The sequence below is a fragment of the Micromys minutus genome (genome assembly GCF_963924665.1).
Source record: "Micromys minutus genome assembly, chromosome: 1".
NCBI classification, from domain to species: domain Eukaryota; kingdom Metazoa; phylum Chordata; class Mammalia; order Rodentia; family Muridae; genus Micromys; species Micromys minutus.
This window is the reverse complement of record NC_137969.1, coordinates 68,740,175-68,758,340: the sequence shown is the minus strand read 5'-3', so window position 1 is coordinate 68,758,340 and position 18,166 is coordinate 68,740,175. Positions and strand designations below refer to the sequence as shown.

Here is an 18,166-nt window from a genome sequence, read left to right as displayed (position 1 = left end):
ATTTCATGTGAAACTTCCCCCATTTTAACTGTTCAAATAAAGGCTAGAGCCTGTGATTGGACAGTGGAATGGAAAGGTGGAACTGGAGGTTTTAGAGGGGCAAGGAAGGAAGGAGAGAGGCAGACAAGAGGAAAGAAGAGACAGAGGAAGACAGAAAAGATGGAGCAGAACCCCTGGCTCTGGAGAAGCCTCAAGTAACAAGGAATCTCATAATCTCATAGCTGGTGAATAGAGTAGTGTAGGTATATCTGCCCATTCTAGCTGAGCAGCTTATAAATATTATAACTGAGTAGGGTGGTATATTTTGCATGGGCTTATTGGGGTTGGAGGATTACTGCATCGCCTTGTCATCTGATTTGCTCAGGGCATCCCTGGTATTTCTGTCCATGATCCTCTGCACCAGGCAGCGTTCGCATGTTATAAATGAAGACCCTGTGGTTCTTTGTGTTTTAGTCGTTAGTCAGTTTGAAAAACAAGAGAGTCAGAATTTGAAACAAATACCTTAATTTTCCTGTCAAATATTCTCTCTGCTTTGTCAAATGAAAAAGATTTCTTTTAAATAAATTAGCTAAACATATTACAATGTCTGAATCTTTCTGAATTTGGTTTCCTTATTATGATTTAAAACACTTATATAAATAATAGAAGAAAATTTATATGTAAAATGAGCAAACCTCAATTTTAATCCATGATTTGCTTTTTCTATGTAATGTCAACAGTCATGTTTTACTAGAGAATTAAAAAGTATACTATTGCCACCTGGACCAGCAGAGAACCTGGGTCACAGACCTGATGAAGTTTCACTCTGAGTACCCAGAGTGCAGAGAGTGCTTGACAGTGCTGGTGGAAAAGTTTTCTTTCTGGCCCACAATAAGGGCCAGGTAGGATCTGCCCAAGAAAGACAGTGCTCAAAGATCAGCTAAACAGGTGCTTTTACACATGGACCAGAGTTGAGCCTGACACATAAGTCCAGGCAGGGCACATCAGGAGTTCTCAGAGAGCAGAGAGTGCTGTGCTCTCTGGAAAAGGGTCCTTTTGGCCTAGAGAAATAGCCAGATCCCCACCAGTAGTACTCAGAATCTGTGGGCAGTGAGTTGAGCTCCCAGAACAGAATTACAAAAGCTCCCACACCTGAGCCCACAAAGACAGAGCTGAATTACTGCCACCAGAACTCACTGCTTGCCCAGAATAGTCTAACACTCAGAAGCAATTTTCTTCCTGAGTCCACGGACCCTAAGATTCATGGGAGACACAGGTGCCACTCACTGACAAGAAGAACACATATAATCACAGATAACAAGATGACAAGTAAAAAGTAAAAGAACTTAAGCAGAGGAAACCAAGAAAACGAGGCAACATCAGAACCCAGTTCTCCCACCACAGCAAGTAGTGAATTGCCAAACACTGCAGAAAAATAAGACTCAGACTTCAAATCATACTTCATGATTATGATGGAGATCTTGGAGAAGCACGTGAATAACTCCCTTAAACAATCACAGGAGAACACAGGTAAATAAATAGAGGCTCTTAAAGAGGAAACACAAAAGTCACTCAAAGATCTGCAGAAAAACACAACCAAGCAGGTGAAGGAATTGAAAATGAAAATAGGGACAATAAAGAAAACATGGAAAGAGACAACCCTGGAGATGGAAAACCTAAAAAAGAAATCAGGAGTCACAGATGCAAGCATCACCAACAGACAACAAGAGATGGAGTAGAGAATCCCAGGGGCTGAAGACAACATAGAAAACAGACAAAACAGTCAGAGAAGATGCAAAAACCAAAAATTTTCTAACCCAAAATGTCCACGAGATCCAGGACACAATGTGAAGACCAAACCTAAGGCTAATACGACTAAACGAGGGAGAATAATAGCAACTAAAAGGCACAGTAAATATCTGCAACAAAATCATAGAAGAAAACTTCCCCACTCTTAAGAATGAGATGACCATGAGAATAAAAGAAGGCTACAGAATTCCAAATAGATTGGATCAGAAAAGAAATACTTCCTGACACACAACAGTCAAAACATCAAGTGTTTAAAACAAAGAAAGGATACTAAAAGCAATAAGGAAAAAAAAGGACATGTAACATATAAAGGCAGGCCAATGAAAATCACAACCAACTTCTTAACAGAGATTATGAAAGCTAGTAGATCCTGGACAGACATCATACAGAGTCTAAGAGAACCCAATGTCAACCAAGGTTACTATATCCAGCAAAACTCTCAATTTTCATAGATGGAGAGATCAAGATATTCCAGGACAAAACTAAAATTACACAATGTCTGAACACAAATATAGCCCTGCAAAGATTAATATATGGAAAATACAACACAAGGAAGGAAACTACACCATAGAAAAAGCAAGAAAATAACTAAGCAAAAACTTAAAATGAAAGACATATAGAGATAATTCTACCCCTAACAGAAAAAATAGTAGGAAACAACAATCATTATTTCTAAAATCTGTTAATATAGACTCAATTCAACAATAAAGAGACATAGATGATCAGACTGGACACATAAACAGAATGCAGATCTTTGCTACATACAGGAAACTCATCTCAGAGACAAAGACTGACACTATATCAGAGTAAAAGGATGGGGAAAAAATCTTCCAAACAAACAGCCACAAGAAACAAGCTGAAGTGGCCATTCTAATATCAAATAAATTAGATTTATAACGAAAAGTTATCAAAAAAGATAAGGAAGGAAACTTTTTACTCATGACAGGAAAAAAATTATCAAGATAAATTCTCAATCCTTAACATATATGCTCCAAATACAAAAGCACCCATATTAATGAAAGAAACCCTATTAAAGCTCAAAACATACATTGCATCACACACAATAATCGTGGGAGACTTCAACACCCCACTCTCATCAATGGACAGATCATGGAAACAGAAACTGAATGGAGATACAGCAAAACTAACACAGGAATTAACAAACATCTAAAGACATTTCATCTTAAAAGAAAAGAATACACCTTTTTCTCAGCATCTCATGGCACCTTTTCCAAAACTGACCATATATTTGGTCACAAAACAAGCCTCAATAGATGTAAGAAGATTGAAATGTTCCCATGCATCCTATCAGATCACCATGGTCTAAGGCTGGTCTTTAATAACAACAAAGACAACAAAAAGCCCACATACACATGGAAACTAAAGAATTCTCTATTAAATGATAGCATGGTCAAAGAAGAAATAAAGAAATAAATTAAGGATTTTTCTAGAAATTAATGGAAATGAAAGCACAACATACCCAAACCTATGGGATGCACTGAAAGCATTACTAAGATGAAAACTCATAAATCAGAGTGCCTCCAAAAAGAAACTGGAGAGAGCATACACTAGTAACTTACCAACACAGCTGAAAGGTCTAGAACAAAAAGAAGCAGGTACACCCAAGAGGAGCAGAAGGCAGAAAATAATCAAACTCAGAGCAGAAATCAACCAAGTAGAAACAAAAAGAACCATAAAAAGCATCAGCAAACTAGGAGCTGGTTCTTTGAGAAAATCAACAAGATCGATAAACCCTTAGCTAGAATAACTAGAGGGCACAGAGAGAATATCCAAATTAACAAAATAACAAATGAAAGGGGAGACATAATAAAAGAAACCAAGGAATTTGAAGAAATAATCAGATTCTTCTACAAAAGCCTTTACTCAATGAAACTAGAAAATCTGGTATAAATTGATAAATTTCTAGACAGATACCAGATACCAACGTTAAATCAAGACCAGATAAGCTATCTAAACAATCCTCTAACACCTAAATGAGTAAAAGCAGTCATCAAAAGCCTCCCAACAAACAGAAGCCCAGGACCAGATGGGTTCAGTGCAGAATTCTATCAGACATTTTATTGATGACATAATACCAATACTCTCCAAGCTATTCCACAAAATATAGTCAGATTGAACAATACTCAACTAATTTTTCGAAGCCACAATAACCCTCATTCCTAACCACACAAAGGAAGGCCCAAAAAAAAAAAAAAAAAAAAAAAACCTCAGACCAATCTCCCTTTTGAACATTGATTCAAAAATACTCTATAAAATTCTTGCAAACAGAATTCAAGAACATATCAAAACAATCATTCACCATGATAAGGTAGGTTTCCTCCCTGGGATACAGGGATAATTTCATATATGGAAATCGATCACATAATCCACCATATAAACAAACTCAAAGGGAACAAAAAACCACATAATCATCTCACTAGATGCTGAGAAACCATCTGACAAATTCAACACCCCTTCATGTTAACCTTCTTGGAAAGAGTAGGAATCAAAGGTCCATACCTAAACATAATAAAAGCAATATACAGCAAACCAATAGCCAACACCAAACTGAATGGTGTGAAACTTGAAGCAATCCCACTAAAATCAGGGACTAGACAAGGCTGCCCATTCTCCACCTACCTATTCAACATAGTATTGGAAGTCCTGGCCAGAGCAATTAGACAGCCAAAGGAAATCAACAGGATACAAAACAGAAGATATAAAAATATTACTATTTGCAGATGACATGATAGTATACTTATGTGACCCCAAAAATTTTACCAGAAAATTTTTACAGTTGATTAACAAGTTTGGTAAAGTGGCCTGATAGAAAATTCACTGAAACAAATCAGTAGCTTTCCTCTATGCAGAGGACAAACATGCTGAGAACAAAATTAGGGTAAAGACAACCTTCACAATAGTCACAAACAATATGAAATACATTGGTGTAACCCTAAGTAAGCAAGTGAAGGACCTTTATGACAAGAATCTCAAATCTCTGAAGAAGGAAATTGAAGATCTCAGAAGATGGAAAGATTTCCAATGCACATAAATTGGAAGGATTAAATGGTAAAAATGGCCATTCTACCAAAAGTAATCTAGAGATGCAATGCAATAACCAGCAAAATGCCAACACAATTCTTCATAAAGTTGGAAAGAGCAATTTGCAAATTCATCTGGTATAACAAAATACCTGGAATAGCAATATATATTCTCAACAAGAAGAAATCTTCTGTGGGAATCACCATCCCTGATATCAAACTCTATTATAAAGCAATTGTGTTAAAAACCGTATGGTACTGGTAGAGAGATAGGCAGATAAATCAATGGAGCAGAATAAAAGACCCATAAATGAACTCTCACACATATGGTCACTTGATATTTGACAAAGGAGCTGAAAACCTTCAATGGAAAAAGGACAGCCTCTTCAACAAATGGTGTTGGCTCAACTAGCAGTCAGCATGCAGAAGAATGAAAATAGACCCTTTCTCATCTCCTTGTACAAAGTTCAAGTGCAAGTGGGTCAGAGATCACCACAAAAAAACAGGTAAACTGAAACTATTAGAAGAGAAATTGGGGAAATGTTTAGAACACATAGGCGCAGGGGAAATTTTCTTGAACAAAAAACCAGTGGCTTATGCTCTAAGACCAAGATTGGAGAAATGGGACTTAATGAGATTGCAAAGTTTCTGTAAGACTAAGGACATTGTCAAGAAAACAAAAAGCAGCCAACACATATGGGAGAAAAAAAAAGATCTTCACCAATTGCAAATCTGACAGAGGTTTAATATCTAATATATATAAAGAACTAAAGAAAGTTGACTCCAGAGATTCAAACAATCCTTTTAAAAATGGGGTACAAAGAATTCTCAGTTGAGGAATATCAAATAGCTGAGAAGCACCTAAGGAAATGCTCGAAATCTCAAGTCATCAGGGAAATGCAAATAAAAACAACCCTGAGATTCTATATCAAACCAGTCAGAATGGCTAAGATCAAAAACTAAAATGACAGCACATGCTGGCGAAGATATGAAGAAAGAGGAACACTTCTCCTCTGTTGGTGGGGTTGTAAGCTGATGCAACCACTTTGAAAATCAGTCTGGCGGTTCCTCAGAAAATCGGACATAGTAATACCTGACATCCAGTAATTCCACTTGTGTGCATGTACCCCAAAAATGCTCTAACATACAATAAAGACACATGCTCCACCATGTTCATAGCAGCCTTCTTTATAATAGACAGAAGCTGTAAAGAACCCAGATGTCCTTCAGTAGATGAATGGTTACAGAAATTGTGGTATAGTTCCACAATGGAATACTACTCAGCTATCAGAAACAATGACTTTATGAAATTGCTATGAAAATGGATGTATCTAGAGAATATTATCCTGAGTGAGATAACCCAGTCAAACACTCACACACACACACAGACACACAAACCAGATTTAATATGCAGTCACTGATTATTAGATACTAGCCTCAGGAAGCTCTGAAAACCCAAGAAACAACTCATAGACCATGTGAAGCTCAAGAAAAGAAAGGCCAAATAGTGGTAGCTTCAGTTCTTCTTAGGAAAAAAGAGAGACAGTAAGTGTATAGTACTCTCTCAGAGTCGGGTACACTTAGACCTTAAATCATTAATAACTCAAGAGCTAAGAAGAAAGCCTTGTGGCAATTTTTGTTAGTTAAAAATTATTCGGTTTAATCTTACACACCAAGTAATCTTTGACTATTTCTATGTTATGTTTTGTTTTACATGTACTTTATGCATATTATAATTAGTAAGATTTCAATGCATCCTATCAAACCTTTAAAAAATCAAGTACTGACAAAGCTATATTCATATATTTTTATGCAAAATTGCTTTTAAAAATCTGCACACAGATTACTGTTTTTTAAAATAAAGTTGTAAGAAAAAAAAGAATAAAAAGAAAGAAACATTAGTAAAACTGAAGATTCCATGATCTTACATTCAAAGGCAGCAGCATGGTTACTAGGAAGGCAATAATATAGTTTCAGTAACACCAGAACCCTAAACCTATGTCTGGCCTCTTGGAGCTTGCCAGTGAGTCACCAGGAAAAGCAGAAGGTGAATGGTGTGGCTAGACAGTTAATTCCATATATAAGAAAAGGATAACTACCACACAAGAAACTTACCTTCTAAGATGAGGTCTAGGTGCAAGATATCCAGGGAGTCTCTTACACCCCAAACTGTGAACTAGCTGTTATTTAAGGTTAAGAAATTTTTTTAAAAGTATACCCTTGTTAGGAAGAATTGTGGTTCCTCCAGCACATACCTCCATGTAACTGTGCCTTACAGATCTCAGCTGCCATGAATCATCAGTAGAAGTCAATTCAAAGCAGACCAGTCTAAGTTTACTGCCTGGTTCACACCTAATATTGGTGAGTCGTCCATAAACCACCACTTCCATTGTCCCTGTAGCATCCTTAATTCCATAGTAAATAAATTGATTCCTCACAGTTTTCTGAAAAATCAAATTAATATTATATCTTCTTAGACACATGTCAAAGCTTGTCACATCTATGAGAAATAAAATATGTCAATATAAACCTGTCCCTAACAAGGCAACTAGGGTTCTTAGATTTAGAGTTGCAGGTACAAGGGCCAGTGAGATGGCTCAGTGGGCAAGGCTGCTTGTGGTCAAGCTTGATGACCTGGGCTCAATTACAAGCCTCACGGAAGAGGGAGAAAATTTTTTCCTGAAATTTGTCTTCCAAACTCAATACTAGGTATTTAGTTTTGTACTTCTTCTCATCTGTCACAGACAAAATAAATACATACTGAAAAACTAGAATTACATGAACAAAATAGTTTAAAGCTGTTTCAGTGAACAGATCTTTTCTATGAAATCACTGTTTAGGTTTTGTTTGTAAGCCCAGCTTTAAAGTCTGAACTATCTCTTCAGTACTTGAAAACCACTCTTGAGCTTCACCTGATTGTGGTCTTTATCAGCTGTGTATCATTAGATCAAAATAAGTATTTCCATAAGCACTGTTGGTTAACTCTCAGAAGGACTGAGAATTATTAAGGACCCTAAGAAAAAATGAAAAATGTAAACAACAATAACAACAACAGAAAAACAAATCTCAGCATAAGTAAACAACAAACCCATCTGACTACAACTGCAGGTTGGCCAGAAAAGAAATGTTATTTGTTCCTTAGTGTGGCATTAGGAATCATTATTATAAATCCAGTTTATTTAATTAAGTTTAACTTTTATTGGAAGTAAATTTAGTTTCATACAACATATTCTTATTATAGTTTTCCATCTCCCTCGTTTTATTAAGTAGTTTCCGCTTACCCATGTTAACATCTATACATATTACTCTATCTTAAGAAAACAAACTGCAATTAAAAAAAAAAAAAAACAGAAAAACAAGAATAAAAAAATCAAACTAACATGCAAAGAAGAAACTAAAATTAGCAGAAGAAATAGAAACACAGACATATACACAGACAAATATATAAATAGACACATATGCACATACATATATATGCATACACATAAACATACATGTCTGTGCACATGTACAGACACACACATTTATACACAGAAACACACACACACACACACACACACACACACACACACACCCCAACATGTAGTCACACAATGTTATTTAAAAAAGGCTGACATTTGCTCAGTATATACCTGGATTTAGTCTACTCCAAATCTCACAAAGGATACATTACTACAACATCTAATTCTGGTGTTTTAGTTTTATCCAATTTAGTTTACTTATTGTGTAACCAAACTTACCACACAGCCAAAGGCAGAATAGATCAAAAGTAAAATCTATGAGTATAGTCATATCCATGGAATTAAGGAATCATACTTTGAACAAGCATACAAACAAACTGCTATATTAGCACTTCATGAAACACTCTAAAGTTATAGAATTTTAAAAATTTCTCCACTTTCATTGTATCTATTATAAACTGTGAAATTAAACTTTCCTGTTTAACTTATCTTTCATTATTTAAGACAATAGTTACTTTATCAAATGATCATGGTAAAAGATGAACTAATTAGAGATATAAACCTGGTGTTGCACAATGCTTCATTCTAGGGCAGAATGTTCTATTTGGTCTCTTAGTCTCATCTTTCACACTGGCAGTTTAGCTCTTTGTTCAACACTGAGTTGCTTTTAAAAAGGTAAGGAAGCTATCAAAGAAATAAAATATATAAAGAAGATGTGCTGCAAATGAACAGTGTCTGGGACTAGGGTGGCTACAGATGGATTGTCATAGCTAGGAAATGCCAAAGGTTATTGATAAATCTCTTCCTAAAGAATTTTTTTCTGAAAGTACTTTGAGTCGAATGGTAAGAGATCATGGAAATCCCAAATGTAAGGAAACATTGCCTGGTCTCTGTTTACATTGGAAGGCAATGATTTCCTGGGTTAAGTAAGATGAGCAGATTCCAGTTGAGCAAATTAAAACTTAAAATCTCAGATTGCAGAAGAAATTATACAAATAATGCAATGGCTTACCGTAATTACTAGAAACTCTCCATTCACAAATGTTCCCCTTGGTTGTGAGAAAAGATAAGAAATTTTTGGAGTTGCATTGGCTCTTTGCCTCAGTGTAGCTGGGATAACCATTGATTGATTCACACTCACATCAGACACACACGAAGTACTGTATATCTCCAGAAACCCATTGCACCCAAAATATTCAGATATAGCAATAATACTTCTTGGGATGAACTTGGTTCTTAGATTTGTTTCAAAAACTTTCACTCTGAAGAATTCAGTCTCAGTAGCCACTGTAGCATGAAACATCCTTTTATCTTTTATCATGTCGTATGTAAATGGGGGTGTTACTTTCAATACTGTCACTAGTTTTGGACCTCTTTGGTGACCTTCTTCTCTAGAAGGCTCCCTTGGTACAGCTCCTCTCCTTGGCATCTACAGAAATCACAAAAGGGATAAAATGACATAGTTCATACCAACCAAAAAAAGAAAATTCCACAGAATAGAAAAGAAAACGCATAAGCAATGGTTGCCATTCTACATTCTAGCTAAAGGAAGAAATGTATATTTACCTAAATATTTAATTAATTCCCCTAAAGCACAACCTAATGATTCCAGTTATTACAAATAATACCTGGTATATAAAGGTATTACACTTGTACATCTGGGGAATAAATGCGAAGACTTCAATGTTCTAGTCAAGTTTTCTGTGTATGAACATTTTGAAGATTTCATTTATAAACATTTTTCTACAAAAAAATAGTGCTGTTTTGAAAAGTGTTAGGTAGACAGCCTGGTTGAGCAGCGAGGGTTCTGGCTAAAAGCTCTTCTTTTTGCCTAAAAAGAGTCATTGAAGAAAATCCTGAGACCAGACAGAAAGCATGAAAGTAGTTCACATAGACCACCTTCTCGGTGTCCTCTTCCATTTCTGTGTACCAGGAAAGCATGCTGAAATGGAGGTAACACTGAAGCACTGTAAGAGGAGGCATGTTGCAGGTATGGCCAACCTTGGTATCTGCACAGGGAGGCAGCTATGAGCTAGCAGTACTCTCTCTAGTCTTACCTAGAAATGTATACAGACCTCAGCATGTTTGTGGTAAGGTTTCACTCTGATTCCTCATCAATGTATGCTATTATCAGGAAGTTTATTTCCTGTATAATAAACAGTGGTTCACAATATGAAAACAACGCCTTGACAAAAAGTACAATATATAAAATTAAATCAAGTGTCCCACTATATTCCTTACAGAATAGGAATGACTGGGTAATCACTTACTTAGACATTTTCTCAGTGGAGAAGAGCATACAACGTATTTTGCAATTGAATTTACAGAAGGATAATTAACTATAGACAATAAGAATTAGTGATTATTTGAATTGTGTGTACATATAGGTTAATGAAGAAGCCTTCCAAGTTTGTGCTAACCTCTGTTATTATATTGTTAGAAGAGAAAGTCATTACCCTGGATGGACTGCTGTGGTTTGTTCCTGAAGGCTTTAGGGTTGCATGGAGTTCCCTAGATGCTGTTGCTGGAGACAACTGTAGAGCCAGATGACTGCTTGAATATATTGGTGGAGTTGCATGTGAAGCTAGAAGACTACTGAATGCAGGTGATGAAGTTGTATGTGCAGCTAAGATACTGCTGGATGCTGTTGCTGAAGTCATTGGATGTACTTCGACGTTCCTGGATGCCGATTCTTGTGTCAATTGAGTTGCATACACATGTGTGGACATTGCTGGCGGATGAACATGAAGAGCCTGGAAAAAACTGGATTCTGTTTCTGGATGAATTTGAGTAGTCTGGGATCTGTTTGTGGCTATTGACATAGGTAGCTGAGGAGCAGTAAAACTTCTGGGTGTTGCTGATGGAGGGGCCTGAGAATCCTGGAAATAATTGGGTACTGTTGGTAAAGATACTTGAAGGGCCTGGACATTTATGGGTGCTTATAATATGGCAGAGTTAAGATCCAAAACACTATGGAATGTTGTTCTTTGAGGTACCTTTGTGGCAGAGATGCTACTAGATATGGTTGCTAGAGTAGAAGGAATCTGAGCATTGCTGGATGCTGTTGCTGGAGGAGGAATCTTTATGAGATAGGCTTTGCTTAATTTTTTTAAAAAGATCGCACCAAGTACATCTTTTTTGTTTATGTTTTCAAAATAAGACCTTTATCCTATCAGTCTTCCCTTGGGATGAAGAAAGTATTTTAGTTTACACTTTTGGATTTCTGATACTCAGCCTCATCCTTTCATAACCAATATAACAAGTTCTCTTAAAAGCCAGATATTGAATTGTCATTGATCTGAGACTGAATGGTAACCCACCAGATCTTATTCTATCTGGTTCAACTCTGTGCTGTCTTATGGTTAGCTAGGCTTGTAGTAAAATTAGCTCATATTTCTGGACTTTCATTGATGTAGACTTTCCAATCCACTAAACATTCAATTCTTGCTATGTTTTCTTTATAACCCAGGATGCTAGTCCCCACACTTTCAGTTGATGTGAAGGAAACTGTGTGAAAGATACCATAAAATAATGGACCACATTGATGAATTATGGAACATGGGCATGTAGGTCATTTGACAGAATGCCAAAGATTGACTGAAGCCCATCTGGACTCTTAAAATGATGATAATTCCAGTTAAATAAAAGTATGTATGTGGGAAATACTGGTACTTTAGTCAACAGATGTAGTTAGGGTCTCCATTATACTTTTCTAATATAGAAGAAGTACAAAATTTATACAATTATAAATTTGGTTTAATAATGAAAGCGGTTTAGGATGCAAATAAGTCAACATAATTGTAATGGCCACTTTTACTGGTTACTTTGTATGTTTTTAATCCTTTACAGTACAACTTTTCTAAAATACAACCATTGTTATGAAGCTGATCTGATGCCAGCCAAGTCAAATGTGTCATAAACTATAGGATATTTTCTGGAATTTATATATTTTCACTTATATTGCTGTTAACATTTATGAACAGAGACAATTAGATGTGCCTAAATATTTCAATCCATGCTAAATAACATGTCTCTATCATTTCAAAGAACTGAACATTGATCACAGAGAATGTTCAAGAAAATTGTACCATGTAACAAAATGAGGTTTGTGTATGTTACAGCCAGGGTCTCAAAACACATCTGATAAATAATTGTATCATCAAACATGTACATTAGTATGAGATGTTATTTCATTGTTATTGTCATTGTAATTACCTTGAGAAGTCCCGGAGATGTAACAGGAAGCCATTCCCTTTGATGAGAAATGGCATGTAGAGTTTGTGATATTTCTATTGGGGGAGTCTGAAACTCCCTCTCAGCAAAAGTGACTATTACAATTATAGAGTATTTGGTCAGTAATGGACAGGGATAAATATTTCCCAAAGAGAAAAATGTCACTTGTCAAAATATCTCCTGAATAGAACACAGAATGCTGAAAATTACCTAAGTAGAGTAACCTCAAAGGGAAAAGGGCTGAGATGAAATTAGGAAATGGCTGTGTGCTATGCTCTTGTGTCTCTATCTCCGGTATACTTTCTTCTGAACTCAAAGCAAAGTTGATTTACAAAATTGGGAGTCTTTTAATAAACACTTATCTTTTCAATACCTACTGAGACTGTGTTATGTGTTATTTAAAACCTTAATAATTTAATGTGTTATTTAATAAAATGAAGAAAGTCCTTGCAGTAGAGTATTAGTGAGAAGGTTTTCTAAGATGATGGGAAGCCCAGTGATACGATTTAGAAAGAACAAACATCGAGAATAGAAGGTGATACCTCATGTGAAGAAATGCTGGGTGGTGTTGGCAGAGGCTCATTAGGAGTCTGGTGACAATTTTCCTCTTTTTTAATATTGAATCCTGAAGATTCTGGAGGCTGCATCTGCTCCTGAGTGTGCGTCTTTTCCTTTTTAACTTTAGTTTCTGTGCTTTTTCCCCCCTTTTCCTGAAAGAGAAACATTGTCTTTCTCTTTAGATTCTCCCAGGTGTTGGAAATTGTTGTACTGTTTCCTGTGTTCTACTTGTGAAGAGAGAAGAAATACAACTCATAGAGAACAGATGCTGATGCTGTTGTGGTTTCCCTTCTGTGACAAATCATTTCTTTCCTTCAAGAGTACTCAGAAAAAATATGTGGCATCATTTGTCCTTTTACTCATATGTTATTAAACTAACACCGAATCTGATGAAATATTTGACAAGTCTAAACTGAAGGTAGATTGATCTGCTAAAAATAACCACAAGATAATAAATTGTAGCTCATTCCATTCCCCCGCTATTTCTGATTAATGGTCTCCTTTCCCGGACTTCAACAGTTCTTTAACTCCTCTTACTATGCTCGTTTTACTCTACAATAACTGGCAATTTTCCTATTATTTTTATTTAATACTTTTTTGCATACAACATATACTAATCATGATTTTCTTCCCCAAATTGCACCCAGATTCTCCCACTACTCCATTCAACTTCATGTTGTTCTTCATACTCTCAAAAAAATAAAATAACAACAGAAAAAATTCAAAACAATGCCAAACAAAACAAAAAAGAAAAATCCCAAGCAAAACAAATCAAAAGCTCACAAAAAAACACATGAAGCCCTTTTTGTTTAACTACTTATGGCTATAGGGTTTGCACTGGAATATGGTTGATATCAACTGTTGGAGAAAGCAGATTTTTCTATTTACAAGTATATATTAGCTGAAAATAGTTTCATTGTTCAACATGAGATTCTGTTTCTGACTCTGATTTTTCTTCACTTCCTCTTCTCTGTTCTGGGATACCGCCTGACTTGAAGCTTTGCTGTTTTAATGGGTACCACTACAGTCTCTGAGTTCATATGTGCATTAGTCCTGTTTATATGAAAGAAACTGTTTCCTGGGAGTCACCCTTCTCTTCCATGACTTGAAAAAACAGATTTGAGACAGACATCCCATTGAACACTGTTTACTACAATTTCTCACTGTGTGCACATAGGCTAGTTGTGGGTCTCTGTGTGAATTCCTAACTATGGCAAGTAGCTTCTCTGATGAGAGCTTAATGAGGCATTGTGCTATTGGTATGGCAACATATTATTAGTATTCATGTTATTGCTATGTTCCTTTAGTAGAATAATACTAGTAGGTTTTATCCTAGGCATATGACCTATCTAGTCTCATATTCCTGACCACTTTTGCATTGTCTGGTATGGGTTCCATCTCTTGGATTGAGCCTTAAACCCAGTGAAAAAGTGGTCTGTAAATCTCATTTTGACTGTATTGTTTCTTTGTTTTGTGATCTCTAATCCTCACAAGATATTGATCATAGCCTTAAATGGAATAGAAAGTCCTTATTTATCCATCATAACTGTGATCACTCTTTTATATTCCTGGCACTCAAACAAATCTCAGGTCTGTAAGTGTCTATAGAAAAAACTAGGAAAACTTTAATCTTAAAAATATACAGCCAAGTGGAAAAACAAGCATTAGTTCTGTGCCATAACTGATAATAAAACAAGAGTACATTAACCACGTAAGTACTATCCATGTCCAACACAGTGTGGATAGGTCTTCTGTGGAGACATATTAAGGATAGAACAAGATACCAGGACTGAAAATCAGAGGAGAGATGGGTTTAGACACTTAAAGTCTTTTATGATGGAATGACTAGACAATGTGACAACTGTTCTGAAGAAGTGAGTAACCTAAAATGTGTTAATGAGATGTTAACAGGTAATTCATAAAAAAGAAAAAGAATGTGAGTGTACAAGGGAAGAGAAATGGAGTGCATTTGTACTAACAATTGCATGTTCTAGACAATTTGTTTCCCTCTTCCTACCTGAGATCAAAACAATCAAACTCCTCATTGACAGAAATAATAAGTTCATTCAGTGTTCTCTTCCAAACAAAAGATTATGAATCAGCAAATTTTGTATTAGTATTACATATTTTTCTGTCTGTTTCTGTCTTTGTATGATGATCTATATTGTATATAGCTTTTGTACATGTCTGATTAATTAAATCTTAAGGATTAGCGGAGCACATGGTCAGAATTTCAAGACCTGTTCCTGATATTTGGATTAAAGAAATGAAAGGGGAGAAGAAAGCAAGTAAATTAGCCAAAGAAATGCTAGGTGAAGCAGAAGATGAGATCTGGGGTATGGATGACTGGCACATGTCTGTGGTTTCTTAAGGATAGGGAGGCTGATCTGGACCCTTGGGCACCTTGGTCCTTTTACTCCAGACTGTTCTTTACTCATACTTTTTCTGTTTTGAAAGTATATCCAATGGCTTGTTAATGAGTCTCAAATTCAATTGACCAGAGCATGTCTTCATTATTGGTTGTAGATTTATTATGCTTGAATATGTTGGACACTTGAAGGAGTAGCACCCACCATTTATCCAGGTCTGAAATATGATCATTAATAGTCATAAAATGTGTGTATAAGTGGTTTTGTCAAACAAAGCTAAATGAAAATTTATAATGTACAATTTTTGTTATTATTTCTATTTTAGGATATAATTGAATTGGAATTAGAAAACTAGGTTGGAGTAAATAGGGAACAACCACGGTTGTAACCTTGTTTTCAAGTTCATGTCATATCTATTGGGAGTGATCACATAAGCTCAAGTGCAAGTGGATCAAAGATCTCCACATTAAACCAGGTACCCTGAAATTATTAGAAGAGAAAGTAGGGAAAACCTTAGAACACATAGACACAGGAGTAAATTTCCTGAACAGAACATTGATGGCTCATGCTCTAAGTTCAAATATTGACAAATGGGACTTAATGAGATTGAACAGTTTCTGTAAGGCTAAGGACACTGTCAAGAAAACAAAACAGCAGCCAACAGAGTAGAACAAGATCTTTACCAACCCCACATCTGATAGCGGCCTAATATCCAAGGTATACAAAGAACTCAACACCAGAGAATCAAACAACCCTACTAAAAAATGGGGTACAGAGATAAACAAAGAGTTCTCAATTGAGGAATATCCAATGGCTGAGAAGCATATAAGGAAGTGGTCAGCATCATTAGCCATCGGGAAAATGCAAATCAAAACAACCTTGGGATTCTACCTCACACCAGTCAGAATGGCTAAGATCAAAAATTCAGATGACAGCAGATGCTGGCGAGGATGTGGAGAAAGAGGAACACTTCTCCACTGTTGGTGGGGTTGAAAACTGGTACAATCACTCTGGAAATCAGTCTGGTGATTCCTCAGAAAATTGGACATAGTACTACCAGAAGACCCAGTTATTCTACTACTGGGCATATACCCCAGAGACACTCCAACATACAGCAAAGACACATGCACCACTATGTTCATAGCAGCATTATTTATAATAGCCAGAAGCTGGAAAGAACCCAGATGTCCTTCAGTAGATGAATGGATACAAAAATTGTGGTATATTTACAAAATGGAGTACTACTCAGCTATCAGAAACAATGACTTTACGAAGTTCTTAAGAAAATGGATGCATCTAGAGAATATCATCTTGAGTGAGATAACCCAGTCACAAAAGAACAGACATAATATGCAGTCACTGGTAATTGTATACTAACCCCAGAAAGCTCAGAAAACCCCAGAAACAACTCACAGACTATATGAATTTCCAGAAAAAGAAAAAGAAAATGAAAAACCATTATGCTTAATCTTTACACACCAAGAAAACTTTGACTAATTCCAGGTTACATCTTGTTTTACATGTACTTTATGCTCATTGTCACTACTAAGATCTTAATGTACACTATCAAACCTTTAAAAAAAACTAAGTACTGAAAAAAATGTATTCATATACTTTTATGCAAAAATGCTTAAAATCTTTACATTTATCTTTGTTTTAAAATGAAATTATTCAATTAAAAAAACCCACACTTTCCATTAAATTAAAAGACACACGTTCAGTTATCCTGGGTTTCAGTAAAATATTGATGAGAAGCTTATAAAGCAGTGGTAACATTAGAGACTGACCAGGGGGAAGAGGAATCACCTCTGCCTTCCTAAACTGTAAGCTCACCACTGTTCCCCAGGCTCACCTGATCTGTAGAAGTCCTCATCTGAGCTGTAGAAGTCCTCACCTGAGCTGTGGAAGTCCTCACCTGAGCTGTGGAAGTCTCCCTTCCTTCAGATGCTAATCTGGGTCTTTTACTTGATGTTGGTGTTGCAGGGCCTGCTTCTTGTCTATTTATTTCGTCTGGGGTTTCTCCTCTTACTAGGATGGGGAGACGTTTTTATCAGGACAAATGCATGAACAAGTAAGCCACATAAACCAAAGTAGATGGTCTACGGATGAGCTAGTCCTCCTGCCATTTCTGCTGCATTTATATCAATGCTTATTCTGTAGCCTAATGTGGTTACACAGCACTAAACACACAGCCTTTGATACCATCTCCCGCTAGTCAAACTTTTTTGTGTGTCCCATATAAAACTGGAAAACCCTTCCTGCCCCTGAAATCCATGTACCTCAGCCAAACATTCCTCATTCCCATTCTCCACCATTTTCTTAAAATTTCAAAACTAATTACATTGAGTTGTTGGTCATTTTCTGTGTATAATACACTTAAATAATAGACACAAAAGACATAAACTTTGAAATGAGATAATACAATTGTAGATTTTAACATTCTAAATTTTTTTTACCCAACTCAATAGTTTTATAAAAGACAATGCTGTCTCCCACCCTCTTATGGCTATGTTTAATCTATGTTATTTTTTTTATTTATAGAGAGGATATTTATGTTAGTATTCTTAATAAACAGGCAAAATAATTTGTTAATGTGTATATTTAACTATAAATCATAATTTTGTTATTCAGTTTTATTACTTTTGAACATCTATGTTACATCTGCAATACCGATCTTCAATCAACTTGTATTTTTGTGTTTAATATACAAACTAAA

At 35.9% G+C, this 18,166-nt stretch overlaps 1 protein-coding gene across 2 annotated transcripts in view; it reads right to left on the bottom strand.

Moving 5' to 3' along the window:
* Positions 1-18,166, bottom strand: part of LOC308434829 (interferon-activable protein 203-like) — a 32,709-nt gene that overhangs the window by 2,760 nt on the left and 11,783 nt on the right. Inside the window, exons 3-7 of one of the 2 annotated variants that reach the window (XM_080935260.1) lie at positions 17,303-17,478; positions 13,066-13,233; positions 10,747-11,169; positions 9,303-9,719; positions 7,085-7,273 (exon numbers count right to left, since the gene is read on the bottom strand). In XM_080935260.1, coding sequence (XP_080791386.1) covers positions 7,085-7,273; positions 9,303-9,719; positions 10,747-11,169; positions 13,066-13,233; positions 17,303-17,478 — 1,373 coding nt within the window. The remainder of the gene's footprint in view (positions 1-7,084; positions 7,274-9,302; positions 9,720-10,746; positions 11,170-13,065; positions 13,234-17,302; positions 17,479-18,166) is intronic. The other variant, XM_080935261.1, reaches the window with a different exon arrangement.